At 47.5% G+C, this 20328-nt stretch overlaps 2 protein-coding genes across 15 annotated transcripts in view; both read right to left on the bottom strand.

The window, feature by feature from the left end:
- Positions 1-13859, bottom strand: part of TESMIN (testis expressed metallothionein like protein) — a 41012-nt gene extending 27153 nt beyond the window's left edge. For 8 of the 14 annotated variants that reach the window (XM_025446128.3, XM_025446135.3, XM_025446133.3 and 5 more), the window contains exons 1-6: positions 13663-13817; positions 11667-12253; positions 8433-8591; positions 6201-6321; positions 3686-3762; positions 200-291 (exon numbers count right to left, since the gene is read on the bottom strand). In XM_025446128.3, coding sequence (XP_025301913.1) covers positions 200-291; positions 3686-3762; positions 6201-6321; positions 8433-8591; positions 11667-12176 — 959 coding nt within the window. In that variant the 5' untranslated portion in view covers positions 12177-12253; positions 13663-13817. Of the gene's footprint in view, positions 1-199; positions 292-3685; positions 3763-6200; positions 6322-8432; positions 8592-11666; positions 12254-13651 lie in introns of all 14 variants that reach the window. The other 6 variants (XM_025446130.3, XM_025446132.3, XM_025446136.3 and 3 more) reach the window with 6 other exon arrangements.
- Positions 13860-15001: 1142 nt separating this feature from the next.
- CPT1A (carnitine palmitoyltransferase 1A) overlaps positions 15002-20328 on the bottom strand; it is a 57066-nt gene continuing 51739 nt past the window's right edge. The window contains exons 17-20 of the mRNA XM_025445769.3: positions 19213-19326; positions 18854-18946; positions 16138-17517; positions 15002-15904 (exon numbers count right to left, since the gene is read on the bottom strand). Of these exons, the coding sequence (XP_025301554.1) occupies positions 17431-17517; positions 18854-18946; positions 19213-19326 (294 nt within the window). The 3' untranslated portion in view covers positions 15002-15904; positions 16138-17430. The remainder of the gene's footprint in view (positions 15905-16137; positions 17518-18853; positions 18947-19212; positions 19327-20328) is intronic.

Here is a 20328-nt window from a genome sequence, read left to right as displayed (position 1 = left end):
CCCTGAATCACCGACACGGGACAGTGGACAAAGTGGAAGCCCTTCCAGCGACAAACCAGACACACAGGGCGACATTGTGAGTGGTGCTGCTTAATGTAAAATATATTGTTTAGAGGTCTTCAAGGCTTACAGTTGATTTAGAACTTAGAATAAACTCTTATATTAAAGTAAGTGACAATTGATTGCTTTTAATCCTTACCCAGCCAAAGTTATTTTGGGTGGTCCTGGAAGAGTGGATCCCGAAGGGAAAATAGACCCGTTGACTATGGACGGTAAGGCTCCATTTTCAAGCTGTGTAAAGTCAAAGACAAGCATATTTCTAATTAGTACATGTTTTAAAAGTTCCATCCAGCCAACCCCTAGGTATAGACAAAAATAACTGATGTTCTTCTGGAGGTTTACAACCCAATCACTTTACGACGTCAGGCCCCACCACCATGACAATTCCCCTCACACTGGAGTGGGCTCTGGCCCAGGCTTCTCTGCAGCAGTCGGGGAGCCTAGCCCATGGTGTCCCAGACCCTCCCGGCCACCGTGCCGGGGACGAGAGAGCCCTGCCTGTGTGGACTGGGGGCCGCAGGGTAGGGATGCAGGGCCCGGCAGCCACACACAGCAGTCAAGCGGCTGGCCATGGACACTATAGGATGGCTTTTTCATTTTTATGACTACAAATTATGAATTAAATTCCATCACAAACTTCTGTAAACTGAAACTGTTCTTTAATTATGAGTACATTCTTGGTATAGCATAAGAGCTCTTGAGGTGCCTGGGTGACTCAGCTGGTTGAGCGTCTGCCTTCAGCTCAAGTCATGATCCCAGAGTCCTGGGATCAAGCCCCACATTGGGCTCCCGGCTCAGTGGGGAGTCTGCTTCTCTCTCTGCCCCTCATCCCACTCGTGCTTGCTCTCCGTCTCAAATAAATAAAATATTTTTAAAAAATCTGAAGGCTTATCAATCATTAGTGTCTCATCTAATAAAAATAAAAAACAACTTTGTAGTCAGTTTCAACAAGTCCAAAAGCAATGTCACAACCTCTGCCCCCTCTGTGTCCTTTGTTTTCCTGGCTTTCATTTATTTTTCTTTCTATTACTCACAGCGTGGCTCACAGAGGATATTCCCAGGAAAAGGAAAGGGTAGCAAAGTCAGGAATGACCTAATTCTTTTAAGCCTGAAGAAATGTAAAGTATTACATAAATTTAGGTTTCAACATGATTTGTATATGTCACACTTCAATACCCTATCCTGTTCACCTGGATGAACACTTGAAATTCCTCCCCTGAACACTTGAAATTTAAAAGTAAGCTTTATATAAAAAGTACAGTCTTGCAGGGGAGCGGGGAGGGGGGGGTGGCGGGTGCACCTGGCCAGTCCAGTCGGGAGAGCATGTGACTCTTGATTTCAGGGTTTTGAGTTCAAGCCCCATGTTAGGTGTAGAGATTACTTAAAACTTAAAAAGTACAGTCCTGGAAAAACAAATATTTTATTCATCCTACTCATTTTTTTCTCTCTGCCTCTTGTTAAATTGTGTGTTATCACTGTCTGTAGGGCTGGAAAACACTGAGAAGCCACCCTGGGTCCATGCCCTTCAGCACAAAGCCCTGTCCCTCCGGGGAGCCTCACCCCAGGGGTCCCTCCCTTCCGTGTGGAGCTCTGCCCTCCTCACTCAATTTACAGGAGGGAAGCATTCACAAATTACTGAAACCTCCTCTTTCCCATCACCAGACACCTATCAGGCCTATGTCCCCAGTGACAGTCAAAACCTGAGCAGTGTTTTAGAGAAGGGATTTCACAGTTCTCAGGATCGAGGCAATCCTTTGGATAAACCAGGTACAATTTCTCCTTTCCCCTTTGCTTATTTAGCCCCAAAATAAAGCAGAGAAAAAGAGTTGTCTTAAGTATGGCATAGGTAGTAAATCTCGAGCAGCTTTATCCTGGAACCCATGACCTTCTTCAGCAAAGGTTGGCCACTTAGGAGTAAAGACGTGAACTCCAAGGCAGGGTTCCTCACTCACATCACCTGGGATCTCGCAAAAACGCAGATTCTGGGTCAGCGAGTCTAGGACAGGGCCTGAGATCCTGCATTCTAATAAGTTTCCAGATGATGCCCAGGCTCCTGGTCCGTGCACCACAGTGTGAGTCATTACATGCTTAAAAAATACAGACTTTGGGGGCATCTAGTCAGCTCAACTGGTGGAATGTGTGACTCTTGATCTCTCGGTTGAGTTCAAGCCCCATGTGGGGTGCAGAAATTACTTAAAAATAAAATACTTAGAAATATATATACAGAACTGGAAGTTTGGCAAGAAAGCAGCAAATGCATTCCTAAAGTGGTTGCTTCAAGGGTAAGAAGTCAGAAGCACCCGACATGAGGCCAGGAATAACAGCCAAGAAAAGATGGGGAGGTGGTGGACAGACAGGAGTTGTGGTCCAAAGGGACCTTGTGATGTGCAAGAGCAAGTCCAAGTGGGTCTCTCTGGTTGGGGCTGACACAGTGAAGAAAGGAAGATGGTGGAGTGGAGGCAGCCAGAAGGCAGGAGGCTTGTGTGCAGCATCTGCAAGACTCTGCGTCAGGTGCTCAGGGGATCACAGCTTAGGATCTCCTGCACTGATCAATACTCTTTGCCCTCCTGGCTAACGTTATCATTTGAGAAATATTTATTTACTCACTTGACTAACATCTGACTGTTTATACCTGCTGCCCCACAACCTTCTTATCTCAAGGCTTTAAATGCCATCTACATCCATCCTTCCTCACCTTCTGTTCCCTTCCTCTTGCTCACTCCATCCCCTCCCCCTGACCCCCTCATCACTATCTGCTGTTTTCACAGCAGGCTGACCCTGTGTTGTGCTCTTTTGCTTGCCTGGGGTGCTCTTCCATGTGACAGTCACACGGCTCACCCTCTCCTCTCTTTCAGGATTTTGCTCAACTGTCACCTTCTCAATGCAGCCAACTGTGACTGGTCCGTTTAAACCTGTATTCTGCCTTCCTCTCACAGAGCCTCTGTACCCTATGCCCATTCCCTGCTCTCCTAGCATATAATATAGTTTATGGACTAGATTTGCCTATTGTCTGTCTCCCACACTAAAACGCAAGCTGCAGGGGGTAGAGTCACGTGTTTGCTTTTGCTTTTGTTCAGGGGGATCATTTAGCATTATTAGCTCACTGATGTAGTCCAAGTGCTCTGACCAGCGCCTGCCCTATTGAGCGAAAGTCACTCCATGTGAATGTCCTGTAAGTGCCAGGTTTGGTTCCAGTTCTCAGTTTACAGAGACAAACTAGACTCATGAGATCTCTACTCCTGTGGATGCAGGCAAACAAACAAACCAAAACACGCAGAAATGCTGTGACCATTGAAGAAGGCTCTACACCAAATGGGAGATTTATGCTGGTGGATAGACAGCAGGGCCGTAGAGGAGGCAGAAAGGTGGTCTGGAGGCTGTGGGGAAGGGCGAGGCGGCCCCACCTGGCAGGCCCAGAACTTGTCTGCAATCATTCCATTCCCTCCCAACACCCAGCGTCTGACACCGTGGGGAAGCTACTGAATACTTGGAAAAGGTTTTACCATTGATTTTAAAACAGGATAAATTATGTTTCCTGAGTAATTCCAACTTCAACAATTGAAATTTTAAGAGAAAATAATGCCCAAATGTACTTTTTTTTTTTTTTATTAAAACAATGACTCACTTGTTGTGTAATGAGATTTAATTTTGCTGGTACTGGCAAAAATCTTCCTACTAAAGTAGTCATTGGTTTAGGGACATCTGTAAGGAAGACAATTAAAATTAATTGATAACATATATTGTTCCTTTTCTGCTTGCACATGGAAGTACAAACATGATCATGTATCAGGGATTTATCATGTGCAAAATAATTTAAACATATCCTGATCCTATTTGTTTTTTTATTCTGTAAAACTTTTTGAGTCATGTTTTTTTTTTTTTAAGTTATTACCACCCTTTTTTCTTGGCCATAAAACTGCTTAACTTAAGCTTTTAGGGATAGCCTACTATACTAAAAACGAAACTGTTGCCAGGTGTCCAGGTTCCCAAACTGTATGACTGTGTCTGGGTGCCTGCAGGCGCATCAGTGAACTCACCACAGGGTCATGGTCACACAGTCAAGGAAAGCACAGCGACATCTGTTGGACATCATGTGAACTACTTTCAATTTATGTGCATTCTTTTTTTCAAATGGTTACTAACATACTAGGAGGTAAATACTTATTGGGCTATTTGGACCCAAAACTATTTAACTGCTGGAACTGATTGATATTTGGTCTAAGGGTGCAGTGAAAAACATTCCTGAGATATGCAGGCCCTTGCAAACCTCCATGTTCAATAAGTCCAAGCTGAGGAAGAAATGTGTCTTAGTGTTTCAAATCCCCTACCAGCTGAACACACTTCCTGCTCCAGGCTTATGCATCCTTTGAGTGATGTTACCTTGAGACTTCGGTAACAAGATGCATTTATTTTATGCTGGTATTTCATATGTACCTTGTTGGGGGGGGGGTATGATTCTATGACAAGGAAGGAGATTTAGAGAACATTGTATAAACTCTCTCCTTCTGTGGACCTAAAGGCATGAGGATTTTGTCATGTTCCAGAAGGAAGGGAATTAGGAAAGAAGCCTTCTCTGCCTGTGCAGAGGATCTGATGCCACTCTGACCTACAGGGACTGGAGCCAGAAAATCCATGGTGGGACTGGACCAAGGTCTCCTGGAAGACAAAGCTCCAATCCCGATTCTGCATCACAGGAAAGTAAATGCCTTGAAGGCATGTTATGGTCCTGAATAAAGAGACTATCAGGATGGGGTAGGAGTTGCAATATTTCCTATAGCCTTGAACTCCAAAGTTCCACTGAAATGACATCTGTATTTAATATTGATCTAAATTATAGGCAAGTACAGCATGGGGAACATAGTCAATAATACTGTATCAACTTTGTGTGGCAACAGATGGTAAGACTTACTGCGTTCAGTTCCCAATGTATACAAACGTCAATCCACTGTTGTACACATAAAACTAATATAATGTGGTAGGTTAATTATACTTCAACAAAAAGTAAAACAAAAATAAATCATTGGCAAGGTCAGCAAAATATCTGATAATTAAAATATTCTGATTAACTCAAGATGTAGAATTACATGATTATGTATATAATCCATATAGAGATGCTTAGTTTTCAAGAATTAGGGTCTAACTTTTACAAACACAATCCTAAACTTATGCTATTTATTCTTTCATTTATCATTTATAAGTAATTTGAGGATAATTATGTACTTATAGGTCATGTATTATTATGCCTGTTTAAGGATGTTTCTGAGTGAATGGCAGAGAAAATCAGCATTTGATATACTTATTTCAAAGTCATGGTGATTAAAGCATAATCATCGTTCTCACTAATTATATGAAAATGTTTCCATTTGAATGTATATAATTTAAACCACACCTGAGGGGCGCCTGGGTGGCTCAGTGGTTGAGCAGCTGCCTTTGGCTCAGGTCATGATTCCGGGATCAAGTCCCACATCAGGCTTCCTACATGGAGCCTGCTTCTCCCTTTGCCTATGTCTCTGCCTCTCTGTCTCTCATGAGTAAATAAATAAAATCTTAACAAAAGGGATCCCTGGGTGGCGCAGCGGTTTGGCGCCTGCCTTTGGCCCAGGGCGCGATCCTGGAGACCCGGGATCGAATCCCACATCGGGCTCCCGGTGCATGGAGCCTGCTTGTGTCTCTGCCTCTCTCTCTCTCCTGTGTGTGTGTGTGTGACTATCATGAATAAATAAATAAAATCTTAAAAAAAAAAAAAATCTTAACAAAAGAACAGACAAAAAAACACCACACCTGAACCATTAACCCCCCCACCCACCCAATTCGGGAAAGGCTGATATTTCAACCCCAGTTCCTTCTAGGCATATCCACTTGTTGGTAAAAGCAATCATTTGTTAGGATCACAAGGCTCTCTGCAGCTAGGGGAAGGAAGCACAGGGTAACTATTCAAGAACACAATGTACATAAATTAGTCTATAAAGATTTTTGTTTCTATTCTTAGTTCACTCATAAGGGCTCTGAGGTTTGCCAAATTGCCTTTTTAATAACCTAACTGCCTATTTACTTTTACTCTATAGACAAAGCCAAACATATTCACTTACCAACTTACATATCAAATATGACATATTTTTTTTAATCAATGTACTCTGTACCTGACTGTAGATAATTATTTTGGTCTTGATACTGAGGAACCAAATGAAGTGCTTTTAGTTCTCTTGTCCCAGAATTGTCTATACACAGCATTTGTGTACCCCCTTTCAACTGACATATCACCTAAAATGAAAAATAATGATCAGGTTTCATTTTTAAAAGATATCCAGTAATATGAACCTAAATAAACTTAAATCTGAGAAAATAACTTTAATCCAGAATTTAAGTTTCAATGGAAAAAAAATAGCAAGATGAAGAACTGTTTTCCATTTCTTACTCTACTCTTACTCCATGTCTCACAGGGCAAAAATCCCCCAGGAAGTGCTTTGTGAGATGTGTTCAGTGTGTGAATACAAGTTCCTGCTCATACCTTCCTCTACAGGTTGCTGCCCACGGAGATTTAGGGTAAGGATGGGGTGACTATGCACCAAAGCTTCCTTCGCCATCCTTATATTCCACCATCTGCGTGAATGAAGAGTACGTGGATCTGCCCAACCCCAGTCCCATTAGATCCAGTTAACTGTAAGAAAGACTTCATCCTCAACACCATCCCTAGAACTGGTCACAGACTTAGAATAAATAATCTTTTATTTTACGTTACTCTTTCCTGCTATGTATTATTATTTTACATGTGGGTTTTTTTTAATGTCCATTTATTTTATTTCCTACAAGTACAGTTTAGAAAGGTTAATCCAAGAACTGGAAGATTCTAAGAAGCCATATCAGTTTTCCTGGGCCTGACTGGCTTTCTCAGATCACCTAGTTGGATTCTGAGCATAAATAAATCCTTAGTGAGCCAGGTGAGTCCGTCAGTCAAAGACACAGGTCAAGCAAAGCCCCCCCTGCCCCGGGTGCCATCTCATCCAAGGCAGTGAGGTGTGAATATGAAGGCAAGAGAAGTCATGGTTTCTGCCCACACACAGCTTCTAATTCTGATGGTAAAGCCACAGATACCCAAAGAAGCTGTGGTCTCGGACTTCAGGTTGCCTTAGGGTTTCCCAGACAGGAAAGCCCAAATAAGCATAAAGGATCGATGTTAGCAGAATAACACACGTAGAGACTATGTTAACAAAGTGCTGATCACTGGGTCAAAACTTTAGATCACCCTGACATTGGATAAGAGGCCAGTATTCGTGTTTGGTTGGCATTTTATTTGTATTTAGAACATAAAGCTATAGCCACACACATACCTACACACGCACACACACACGTGCACAAAGCTATAGCCACACACATACATACACATGCACACGTACACACGTGCACAAGAGCAGGCTCTCCTGGGCTCTGCCTGGGCGTCCCCCACCCTACCCCCTGCCCCAAGAGCGAGCACACGCTACCCAGTACTCTGTTATAACTGGAAAAGTTCTCATCCTGCTCACCTGGTCCAGGTATCCTGGAAAAGCTCTGCTCTCGGAACCCATGCACCTGAGCAGAACCACAGACAGAGCGGCAGGTACTGGCATATGCCACAGTTGAGCCAAAGTCTGTGATGAGCTCATTTTCAAATATTTCCTAAAGTATGTGCCTTACAGCCTAGGCTACCTTTCTTGGAATAACGAGCTACCAAGGAAAAGGCAATCTCTGGTTCTTTGGACTCTGCCAAAGGACAGATGGGGCCCGATCCTCTGGGCCCCTCCTTCCCAGTCCTCACCATACTCAGACCAGGAGCCCCAGATACACCACTTACAAGCAGGCCAGGTAGCATCTCTGTTTTCTTATCTATGAAACGTAGATTAAAATAATGTCTAGGCTATAGTACTGACGGGAGGATTACATGAAAACACAAACATGCCAAACAATCACATGAACCACATGTGTAATAGACTATCTCACGCGAGTGTCACTTGGTATAATCAGGAATTTGAGGGCAGACGGGACAGGAAGCAGCCCCATCTGCCAAACCATGCAGCTCTGCAGGCTGCCCCACCCCTGGGCCCACCCCAGTCTGCACTGCCAAGGGGACTTGTGGTTCCTCTCCTCGGCAAGTACAGCAATGTTCTAATCTTTGTTTGGTTTGTTAATACCTGAGAAATGAGAATTTCAGAAGTGAACAGAGCATTGGGAAGGCCCCAATTACATTCTGCTTTTGATGGATGCAACCAAAAATGTGGACTCAAGTAAATAGGATGAAAACCAGTGGCCAAAATCAACAATTCCTATGGTCTTAGCAATGATCAGAGTCAAATATTTAAGATAATGTTAGCGAGACACGTTTTCTTGGGCATCATTACCATTGGGTTAGAGTCTTTCTTGTGAGAGCAGCCAGAGGTGTCTTCTGCTTCTTGTGATGAGGGGAACTTGCAACAGGATTCAGGGCCAAGAGGGTTCTGAAAAGCTGCTTCCTCCGGATTGTTACTTATAATTGTACCACCTGCTTCCTTTATTTCCACCTAAAAAAAGCAATTGTTATTTTAGAAACCACACTGTGGACCTGGGCTTCACAGTTGCAAACTAGAGAAAATTCTGTGTAGAAGTTATATGTTTTTTTAAAGATTTATTTATTTATGTATTTATTTATTTATTTATTTATGAAAGACACAGGGAGGCAGAGACACAGGAGGAGGGAGAAGCAGGCTCCATGCCAGGATCCCGAGACTCCAGGACCGCGCCCTGGGCCAAAGGCAGGCGCCAAACCACTTGAGCCACCCAGGGATCCCCAAAGTTATGTTTTTAAAGTAAAGAGCGGAAAGCCTTGGTGGCTCAGCGGTTTAGTGCTGCCGTCAGTCCAGGGAGTGATCCTGGAGACCCGGGAACGAGTCCCACGTTGGGCTCCCGGCATGGAGCCTGCTTCTCCCTCTGCCTGTGTCTCTGCCTCTCTCTCTGTGTGTCTCTCATGAGTAAATAAATAAAATCTAAAAAAAAAAAAATAGCATCCTTACCTTTACTTCTTCTCTATTATTCACCCTGGAGGGGGTGGGGGGGAGGAACACAACAAGGAGGGTGATAAGTCATCTGATCAGACTCTCCAGGAACTAAGGACCCTGAGAACCAAAGCGACCTGTCTGCAAAGTGTGAAGGTGTGATTTTTTGATGTGGTGCTCATGCTGTCTCAAACACACTGTGTAAGGAACTAAGAAGACGTCCCAGTTGCCTTGGTGCCTCTCAAGCTACTCAACAGCCGTCCACTCTAAAGGAGCTGGCAGCCTTGTGGGACCTTCCCCCAAGTGGCCTCAAATGTGGATCCTTTCTCACCATTCTTAGAGCATGCTCATTAAGTTGTATTAAATGTTCCAAATGATTGTTTTGGTTTTTTCTCAAGAAGCCTACAATCCCGGCAGATGTTTCAGTGATACTGATAATGTATTTACAGCAAAACTTACAATTACATGGTAGCGCTTTCCTGAGTGGCAGGATGATAACTAATAAGAAATGCTGAGGGCAAGGAGAGTTGCCAACTCTGTCTCTAAGCCATCTTCTCCAACAACAGCCAACTCAGTGACGCACAGTGAAATCAGCAGAGGGTGAAATGCCAGTGATAGTACTGAAAATTAATGGAATTTAAGAACGAAAGACTCGGTGGTTAAAAAAAAATTACCATCAGATTTGAGCGTTCCAAAATTGTGAGGATTCCTTCTAAAGTTTGCTAAGAACATGAGGAGGATTGGGAACAGTATCCAACCCACACTTTGCATTGTCCCTGCCTTCCTGAACCTGCCCAGAGTGCCCGTTTGCAGAGTACAGGAGAGCCAGGTCCTGGGGTCCTTCCAAGAAGACAGTGATTGTAGGGTTGCATTCTGCAGACCTCATATAAAATCCCAGCTCAGGTAACAATGTTTCCAAGGTATAGCTATGGCTGTGAATACGGAGATGTGGAACAGTGAGATTGGCAACCCACACAGGTAATAATTACTGGTAGGTTCCTTAGCACAGCAGACTAGCAGGAAGGTATACATCTTCAAAAAGAGGAAGGTTTAGCTGTATTTCAAGTTATGGTTTTATTTTGATAATTCAAATTTTATAGAAAAGAGAAAATTTTAAATTTTATTCTGCTTTCTGCTTTGAGGAACTTACCAGGCACACGCCATCTGAGTTTATTACATCTAATTTACCACTCTGTAACTAACAAGTACTTACATAGTAAATTTATCAACTCAGCCACATGCAACTATGATCCAAACTACTTATACTCAGCAAAGTCCCATTTTTACAGAAGAGATAGAAATAAAGGTCAACGTGGGAATGAATTTCTAGAAAAAGGAAATTAGCAATTCATTCTCAGTATTTACTAAAAATAATCCCATTCTGTTTAAATGATAAACATGTTCATGCTGTATCTTTTTCATTTTACTACCTAACTAGGAAATAGGCAATAAAATATTTAAAAAGCAAATAAATATGCAAATACCCTCTCCTCTATTTTGTTAACTGCACATTCTGTTAAAATTGGATTACATTAAAAGAGAATTTTATGATTTTGACATAAGCTAGTTCCATTCCTGTTCTGGTAAATTCTCACTGGGTCCACTCTGTACAGGAAGGCAGCCATACTAAGCCCAACAGGCAAGAGGTGCCAAGAACCCAAGTCTGGCCTGGAAGCAAAGTGGAGCGGGGGCCATTTCAAGCCATTTGAAAAAGATTCAAGGAAGACCTGTATCGTGGGTGAAGGCTGGTAGGACTGGGTGAGCTCTAGGGTTCCTCTATGTCAAACTGCGAGGGTGGTTGAAGTCTAGCCTCTCCTCTCCAGCTTTCCTTTACACTAAAGAGTAGTGATTGCATGAAAGGAGAACCAGAAAGGCAGAAATTTCAGCTCCTGAAGCTCTGGCTGATTCCTGAAGTCAGGCTACAGTCATCCAACACCAACTCCAAAGTGCTCTGTGGAGGTTTAACTTAATACTACAATGATTTTGTGGCTAAGTAATCTAGGTTTTCAAACCAGGCCCCCTTAGAGGGCCAATACACATACCCTTGGGATCGTTTCCTTTAAAAATTGATTTGTTTAGGTTCAGCAAGAACAAAGCAGAAAATCACCAGTGATGATAGCTAAAGACACTAGTTAGGGTAAAATTAGCAGGAATTCACGTAGACTCTGATTTATATTACATATGGTTAAGGAACAATCCCTTATTAGCAGAGAGAAGCTCTCATGTCTTGATTTCACGAAAACACAATTGCATTGCATTTTTTCCCCCACTAGTGACTGGGAAACACAAATGAGGCTTCTTTCCTAAACCCAGTGATAGCAACAGGCCCAGGGCCACACACTTCTAGCTGCTTCCCTCTTCTGCTGCATGCTCTCTGCAGTGTTAGGCTACTTTGAACCAGTTGCTCAGGACCTCATCTCCTGCAGGGACAATGGCTTGGCGGGGTAGTCAACACCAGGCTTACAAAGGGAGGTGCTCAGCTGGAATGAGTGCATCCAACCAGGGATGCTAGTGACGTGTGGAAAGGCTGGAGAGGGGAATCTTGGCCCGAGCCAATGGTCTCACTTCTCTATCTTGGGCGGGGCACCGAGGTCGTGGGCCTACTTGCCACATGGATCTTACTGGAATCACCCGGACACCGGGGTGGGCAGCTCCTTCCCGGGCCCAGGCGCCCAGCGGCACCACAGCAGGACTCCTATGCGGCGCCAGCAGGGAGGACAGGAAGTGCACGTTGTAGGGCTGCGGCAGTGGTGGCAGCGGCTGCGGGGCCACGGGCAGCACGGCGTCCTCCAGTGGGGGGAGCTCGGGGAGACTTGGGTATTCCGCCAGCATCTCTTCTTCGTCGTTGTCCTCCACCACCAGCTCCACTTTGACTTGACTCTCACAGTCCCCGTGAAGCGGGGGGTTGAACACGTGCAGGAGGGGCTCCTTGGGGTCCGCAGAGCTCAGATACGCATCCTTAAACACGTGGAACTCGTCCTCCTCGTGCTTCACCACTACCGGGGGCTTCAGGGTCAGGTTTTCAGAAACAAACGGATTCTCGGCACTGAAAAGGTCTGTCACGATCTCCTCCTCCGGACTGGACATCCTGCTAAGCAGAGGGGCCTCCTCCATGTCCACTGCCAGGACCTCGGGCCGGCATCGCCCCACACCCCTAGCCACTGGATTCCTTCCGGCCTGGAGCCGAGCACCTGCAAGGACACACCAGGTGAGGTGGGCGGTCCGCCCCGGAATCCCCAGGGGGTCTCTCCATCCCGAGGGCCAGGGAGGGTGAGTCCACCATCCAGAGGGTCTGACTGGGGGAGGGGGGCAGTGTCCCTCCATCCCGAGGGGCGGACCGGGGAGAGGGGGTCCCTCCATCCCTAGGGACGGACCGGGGAGAGGGGGACCCTCCATCCCGAGGGGCGGAGCGGGGAGAGGGGGTCCCTCCATCCCTAGGGACGGACCGGGGAGAGGGGGACCCTCCATCCCGAGGGGCGGAGCGGGGAGAGGGGGTCCCTCCATCCCGGGGGGGCGGACCCTCCATCCCGAGGGGCGGAGCGGGGAGAGGGGGACCCTCCATCCCGAGGGGCGGAGCGGGGAGAGGGGGACCCTCCATCCCAGGGGGGCGGACCGGGCGGGGGTCCCTCCATCCCGAGGGGCGGACCGGGGAGAGGGGGTCCCTCCATCCCGGGGGGCGGAGCGGGGAGAGGGGGACCCTCCATCCCGAGGGGCGGAGCGGGCGGGGGTCCCTCCATCCCGAGGGGCGGAGCGGGCGGGGGACCCTCCATCCCGAGGGGCGGACCGGGGAGAAGGGGACCCTCCATCCCGAGGGGCGGACCGGGGAGAGGGGGACCCTCCATCCCGAGGGGCGGACCGGGGAGAGGGGGTCCCTCCATCCCGAGGGGCGGACCGGGGAGAGGGGGTCCCTCCATCCCGAGGGGCGGACCGGGGAGAGGGGGACCCTCCATCCCGAGGGGCGGACCGGGGAGAGGGGGTCCCTCCATCCCGAGGGGCGGACCGGGGAGAGGGGGTCCCTCCATCCCGAGGGGCGGACCGGGGAGAGGGGGTCCCTCCATCCCGAGGGGCGGAGCGGGGAGAGGGGGACCCTCCATCCCGAGGGGCGGAGCGGGCGGGGGACCCTCCATCCCGAGGGGCGGACCGGGGAGAAGGGGACCCTCCATCCCGAGGGGCGGACCGGGGAGAGGGGGACCCTCCATCCCGAGGGGCGGACCGGGGAGAGGGGGTCCCTCCATCCCGAGGGGCGGACCGGGGAGAGGGGGACCCTCCATCCCGAGGGGCGGACCGGGGAGAGGGGGTCCCTCCATCCCGAGGGGCGGAGCGGGGAGAGGGGGACCCTCCATCCCGAGGGGCGGAGCGGGCGGGGGACCCTCCATCCCGAGGGGCGGACCGGGGAGAAGGGGACCCTCCATCCCGAGGGGCGGACCGGGGAGAGGGGGACCCTCCATCCCGAGGGGCGGACCGGGGAGAGGGGGACCCTCCATCCCGAGGGGCGGACCGGGGAGAGGGGGTCCCTCCATCCCGGGGGGGCGGTCCCTCCATCCCGAGGGGCGGAGCGGGCGGGGGTCCCTCCATCCCGAGGAGCCTACCGGGAACCCACCTTCCCTCCCGGCCTGCAGACCCCTAGGCCGGGCCCGGGGCCCAGGAGCAGATCCGACGGCGGCCGAGGGGCGCGGGCTCAGGCCTCCCCGGGGGACGCACCTGGGCCGCGGGGCTGCTGCGGTGCCGAGCGGGGATGCGGAGCGGGGCGGGGTGAGCCGGCTGGAGCCGGCCCGCACGTGCCCGCGGCGGTTGGCGGTTGAGGGCGGGGCACCGGGGGGCGGGGCCACGCAGGGGGCGGGGCCTCGGGCCGGGGGGCGGGGCTGTGGGGGAAGGGCCAGGAAGGAGGTTCCTGGGGCCTGGGCTCTAGGTTCACTTGAGGAAACCTAGGCGCCCGGACCAGCCTCACTTGTTCAGATCAAAATTAGCATATTCATTGCATTGAATAATGACTCTATTGAGATACTGAAATGCTACAGATAGAGCTGAAGATCCCTTAAGCACTGTGCCATTCCAGTGGTGCTGCCCGCCAAAGGAGACACTTTCCTCAGTTGGGTATCTTTCCAGGCGTTTCCAGGGCCTCACAGGGCCGATGGCCTCACTTCTTTTAGGGCTGAAATAATCGCATCATGGTTAAAGTCAGTTGAGTTCAGGGCAGGGCTGAGAACGCAGTTTGGGCTTCCCAAACTAAAGGCAGCTGAAATAAACTGAAGAGCCCTCGTTAAAAAACAAAAAACAATCTGATTAGCTTGAATAGCATGAGCAAGACCATACCATTCACATATTTTTACAGAGCAGTTCCCATGCATGAAGCATGCACAGCTCTCCAGTGTGAGTCACAAGCCAGCCAGACTCGAAGGCCCAGCACCTCCTCAACACTCCTAGATGCTCTTCAGCTCTGCTGGATCAGCCAAAGCCAGCTGTCTTGTTACTCAGACCTCCACTCAAATCCTCCTTTCTCAGCCAGCTACCTCTGCCCACACATGATCCTCTCATCTGCCTCAGGACGCTGAAGGTCCTCTGAATGGCTGTCTTGGTTCTCTCCTCCCACTGGATTCGATCTCCACTGTAGCCAGAACTGGGGTCCCCATTGTACCGAGCAGAGCTTAGCACACAGCAGGTGCTCAATAAAGACTATTGAGAAAGGTAATGTTGTGCATCTACTTAACAGATATTTGAGTACCTACTACGTGTTGGACACTGTTCCAGGCACAGGGACAGGGAGCAAATGCATAAACGTAGAGTGGAAACCACAGCCCAACTCCGCAGCTTCCCTTCTAAGCCAGGTCACTCTGCCCAGGCCAGGCCATCTGTGCAAACCTCCTGTAGTCTCTCACCTTTTGTCTCCAGCATCAGCGCTACCTCCTTATTCACATAACAAAAGAGCCAGAAACAAAAACTGGGATTAATGTTTTATTAATGATAACATTCATACTGCAGTTCTCAGATTTACATCCAAAAGAGCATATTGTATCTACATGCAGTGGACAGCCCAAGATAACAAATTCAAACCACAGCTCTTTAAGACTATGGCTTATTCCAAATTAAATTAAATACATAATACTCTTCCCTCTTCTTTTCAACATGTACAATAAAAACCCACTCTTCCTTCTTTTAGGAAATATAAAATTGCATTGATAACTGCACTGGTTAAAACAATTAATTACATTTGAAATATTTAAACCTGAGAAACAAGCCCAAATATGTTTAAGTGCTACACGTCAACGTTTGAATTCACATGTGAACACTAAGGTCAGTGGTCAATAGCACAGGATTGATGTGGCTCCGACAGCGACTGATCCAGCTTTGACTGGAAGCCACGCCTGCCCTGGGGCAGAGTGGGCTCCTCCCCCCACAACCTCCTTAACTGTGAACCACAGATGAATGGGGGCTGGGGGGTGTTGATAGCATAGTTGTTGGTTTTCATTTTAGCTTTTTTGTCTGTTTTCATTCCTTCTTGCTTTTAAGAGAAAAAAAAAATCTTTGGCCCATTTAGGTGGGATTTTTACATGACAACATATATGGAAATAAAACACATGTGCTCTGCAGCAAGCGCCCCTCTCTCTTCCAACAGCCCAGCCTGGTCATTGTATCACTGGAGTGCACGACCCCATCAGAACAAAGTGGTCAGAAAAATAAATACAGAGTTTTAAAAATGGACAGCTAAGCTTGTCATTACAGCCCAGAGGCAGTGGTGGGTCTTTTCATTCCATGATGCTTTATTTTTACATTAAATACTGAAGACAATTCAGTGCATAATTGCTTTTTGGTCACTCAGACACTTTCAATAAAGGCACACCCATCTATTTTTTTTTTTTTTTTTTTTTTTTTTAAATTTTATTTATTTATTATTATTCATGAGAGACATAGAATGAGAGAGAGAGAGAGAGAGAGAGGCAGAGACACAGGCAGAGGGAGAAGCAGGCTCCATGCAGGGAGCCCAACGTGGGATTCGATCCCGGGTCTCCAGGATCGCGCCCTGGGCCAAAGGCAGGCGCTAAACCGCGGAGCCACCCAGGGATCCCCCAAGGCACACCCATCTAAAGGGCAGACTGTGTTCAACCTAGCACCTGTCACCCACAGCATCTTCATCAGTCACCGAGATGATGTGGCCTACCATGTCCATCTACCTCCATCTCTTCTGGGAAGGAACGTGGTTCTCTCTTGCCAGGTGGGACTGGGAAGCACTCCCAGGGCCTGCTGGCACTGCACTCTCCTGACCATTCTGAGGTTATTTCTATTTCTCAAGCTTTGTTCCTTCATCAGTGGTAAACGTCATGCCCTCCTTGCTGTCAGCCTGGATAAGCAGCAGTCCTGAGGCACAGCTTACCCTTCATTCTGCAGCAACTGCTCCAGACACCTCACATTTAACCACAACATCCCTTGCTCCCCATTTCTCACACACATACATGTGTGTATACACACACACACACACACACACACACACACACTTTTCTTTTGTTGCTTAATGATACGAAGAAGGTGGTCTGACTGGGGGGGATCCAGGCCAGCTGCCCTCAGGAGGGAACTGGTCTTTCTAGGGGGAAGGAAACCATAGGAAACACTTTTTCAGGTCACCCACTCCATAAACTTGGAAGGGAGTAAGACACTCATGATTCTACCTGCAGACCCGACACAGTAAATCTTCCCCACGGTCTCCCTTTCACTTAGGGCCCTGCATTGTTAAGGCACTGGGTTTTGACAACTTGCTCTGTCAGTAAAACTAAACATGTGTGGCATACTACTTGCTTCAAGCACGGAGAGGCAAATGAGGACAGGGTTACCCACAGCAACAAAAACTGTTTCCAAAAGCACAGCGTTTCAGTTAGTGCATTATATATGCATCAGCTACAAAAGGTCCCCATCTCCAAAGCTCAGATGCTTTCCTCTCTGAACAAAACAAGCTCCGGTTAAAGTAAATGCCCGTTTAAGTACCAGGTATTTGGTCACCACCAAGGAAACGTGCCACTCGCATTTCCAATGTGTGAAGTCACAACCCCACTACTCCCTTAATTAGCTCAATCATATTTTCGTCCCTCAGGAAGCCCAGGAAGATGCAAAAGCTTTCGGGGGGGGGGGGGGGGGTTGGGGGGGAGGGGATTTTATCAAACTTTCTCAAAGTCAGGACTTGCCAGGAAGTAGTGGAGTTTTACTTCACATGGTTGAGACCTACTGTTCTATACAAAGAAAAACATCAAACCCTTGGAAGGAAAACTTCTGAGTTTTGTAGAGCAATTTTTCATCCTGAACTACGATCAGGATCCACAGCTATTTTTCATTTGGTTTTTATCCGAAGAGCTCGTTTTCCTTCACGGCGGCTCTAATGGAATTATTTTTTGGAGTTGGAGCTGAACCCAAATAAACTGATGATGTCACTCATGGCCTGTTTCAGGTACTTCCCGAAGCGATGCGAGTCCTTTCATTTAAAAACAAAAACAAAAAAAAAAACACAAAACACATGTTATGACCTGGAAATCTCCACACTTGAGCCTTTCTCTACTTATAACCTGATGCAAAGAACAAACATTCCTTTTTGTCAGTGCTCTAAGCTTTGACCTAACAGCTTCATTGTGAATTTCCACTTTCTGGAGAAATGCTGCGGGTTCCCAGAGATAATCATTTATATATGTTTGTGTGGGTGTGGTCTTGATTTAAGGCCTCCCCAAGGGTCAATGCATTACATAAAGCACAATAAATAGGGGCGCCTCAGTGGTTGAGTGTCTGCCTTTGGCTCAGGTTGTGATCCTGGGGTCCTGGGATTGAGTCCTACATGAGGCTCTCCCTGGGGAGCCTTCTCCCTCTGCCTGTGTCTCTGCCTCTGTGTTTCTCAGGAATAAATAAGTAAAATCTTAAAGAAAAAAAAAAAAACGACAATAAATGGATTCCAATCCTCTCTGCTAACAGTGAACTTGGCAATGCTTTCAGGTAGTATACAATGTAGAAAGGCAGAAGAGAAACAAGAATTAAGCATGCCATGCAAGGAAAGAGGTTCCACACCCAGAGAACACCAAAGACCGTCCTTCATCTTATATGGTATGTCTCTCCATGTGCACACTGACCACAGTCCACCCTCCAACATTAGAGTCTGAGAGTTACATGAGCACTCCAACATTGAGATTTAAAACTATTCCTATGGGCAAAAACAAATATTTGCAACCAAATAAGATGATTTCTTTAAAACTAGGTTAGAGAGGGGCGGCCAGTGGGCTCAGTCAGTTAAGCATCTGCCTTTGGCTCAGGTCATGATCTCAGGGTCCTGGGACTGAGTCCCAAATCAGGCTCCCTGCTCAGTGGGGAGTCAGCTTCTCCCTCTCCCTTTCCTTCTGTCCCTCCTCTGCCTCGTTGGTACACATGTGCTCCTTCTTTTTCTCAAATAAAGTCTTTTTTTTTTCAAGATTATTTATGTATTTATTCATGAGAATACACAGAGAGGAGAGAGAGAGAGAGGCAGAGGGAGAAGCAGGCTCCATGCAGGGAGCCCGACGTGGGACTCGATCCCGGGTCTCCAGGATCACGCCCTGAGCTGTAGGCAGCGCTAAACCGCTGAGCCACCCGGGCTGCCCTCAAATAAAGTCTTAAAAAAAAAAATAGCAATGAAGTAAAATTAGGTGAAAGAACTTAAAGTTTCATTTATTTGAAAATGTCCCCACCAAGTAAGAGCATACAGTTGAACTGATATTTTCTGTCAAATTAAGAAGAAAACAGTAAAAAATACTCTGGTCTTTAGAAAAGGGCCTTCATGTTGTACTTACGGTCTCAGGGCTGGAGAACTTAGAAGATATATGGAAATTGATGAGGTTCTCTCCCACAAGGATGTACGATACACCATAACCATCGTCAGCAACCTATAGAACCAGTAAGTTGAAGTTTAACATGGGGGGGGGTGGTGAGGATGATGTGAAAATGGCACCCTCTCACATTTTAAATACAAAATAGCATTAATAACCTGCAGAATTCCCTGGGGTGGGCGGTGAGGGGGCAAGGCACTCAACAAAGTAACACAAGGGGTGCTCATGTTACTCCCGCTCAAAGTCCAGGGAGACATGAAGCGGAGGCAGACGTCCTGTCTCTGGATGTGCAGTTCCATGTATATCAATACTCAGACACTCACCGGCCCAAAGCCCCCTCCGCTGGACACATATTCCGGATTCCTCTCCAAATCAAACAGCTCCACCTGCTGCTGAGGAGTTTGGCTGGTCGATAATCTCCAAGGCTCTGATAAGACCTGTTGAGTAAAACAAGATGATGCTCTAATGACATTTTTCCCAGAGCTGTCTGCTTCTGTCCCTGCGCCGCCCCAGTGGGAGGCAGGAAAGGGCTCTCTGGGTCTCTGGGCTCTCAGACACCGGAGGCCTGTGTCCCTGAAAGCATTGCTGGCTCAGGGCAGAGTGTGTGTAGAGGGCACAGGGCAGATGAGGACATGTGGACTGGAAGGCCCAACACCAGCTGAAAAGGGAGCAGGTTCACTAAGATTCGGAAAGGGGGCTGTGCTGTGCTGGAGCTCAATTTCAGGAATTTTGCAAGCTGCTTGTTAAGCAGAACATTATTAAAAATTAAATTTTATTTATTTTTTTAATTTTGTATATTTATTTATTTTTTAAAGATATTACTTATTTATCCATAGAGACACACACAGAGACAGAGGCAGAGGCAGAGACACAGGCAGAGGGAGAAGCAGGCTCCATGCAGGGAGCCCAACGTGGGACTTGATCCAGGGTCTCCAAGATCACACCCTGGGCTGCAGGAGGCGCCAAACCACTGCGCCACTGGGGCTGCCCAATTTTGTATACTTCTTTATGAGAGACTGAGAGAGGCAGAGACTTAGGTAGAAGGAAAAGCAGGCTCCCTATGGGGAGCCCTATGCAGAACTCGATCCCAGGATCCCACTGAGCCACCCAGTCGTGCCTAAAAATTAAATTTTATAACTTAAAATGACATTCTCTTAAAAAACAAGAGTGAAAAAACAAACAAGAGTGACAGGAATGCCTGGGTGGCTCAGTAGCTGAGCATCTGCCTTCGGCCCAGGGTGATCCCAGCATCCAGGATCGAGTCCCACATGGGGCTTCTTGCAGGGAGTTTGCTTCTCTCTCTGCCTATGTCTCTGCCTCTCTGTGTGTCTCATGAATAAATAAATAAAACCTTAAAGAAAAAAAAAAAGAGTAATAAATACGCAAGAGCTCATCACTTCCTAATTAGTTGAGCACATCTTACTATGATCCATACTCGA

The sequence above is a fragment of the Canis lupus genome, chromosome 18, assembly GCF_003254725.2.
Source record: "Canis lupus dingo isolate Sandy chromosome 18, ASM325472v2, whole genome shotgun sequence".
Classification (NCBI taxonomy): Eukaryota; Metazoa; Chordata; class Mammalia; order Carnivora; family Canidae; genus Canis; species Canis lupus.
This window is presented reverse-complemented; position numbering and strand designations above follow the sequence as displayed.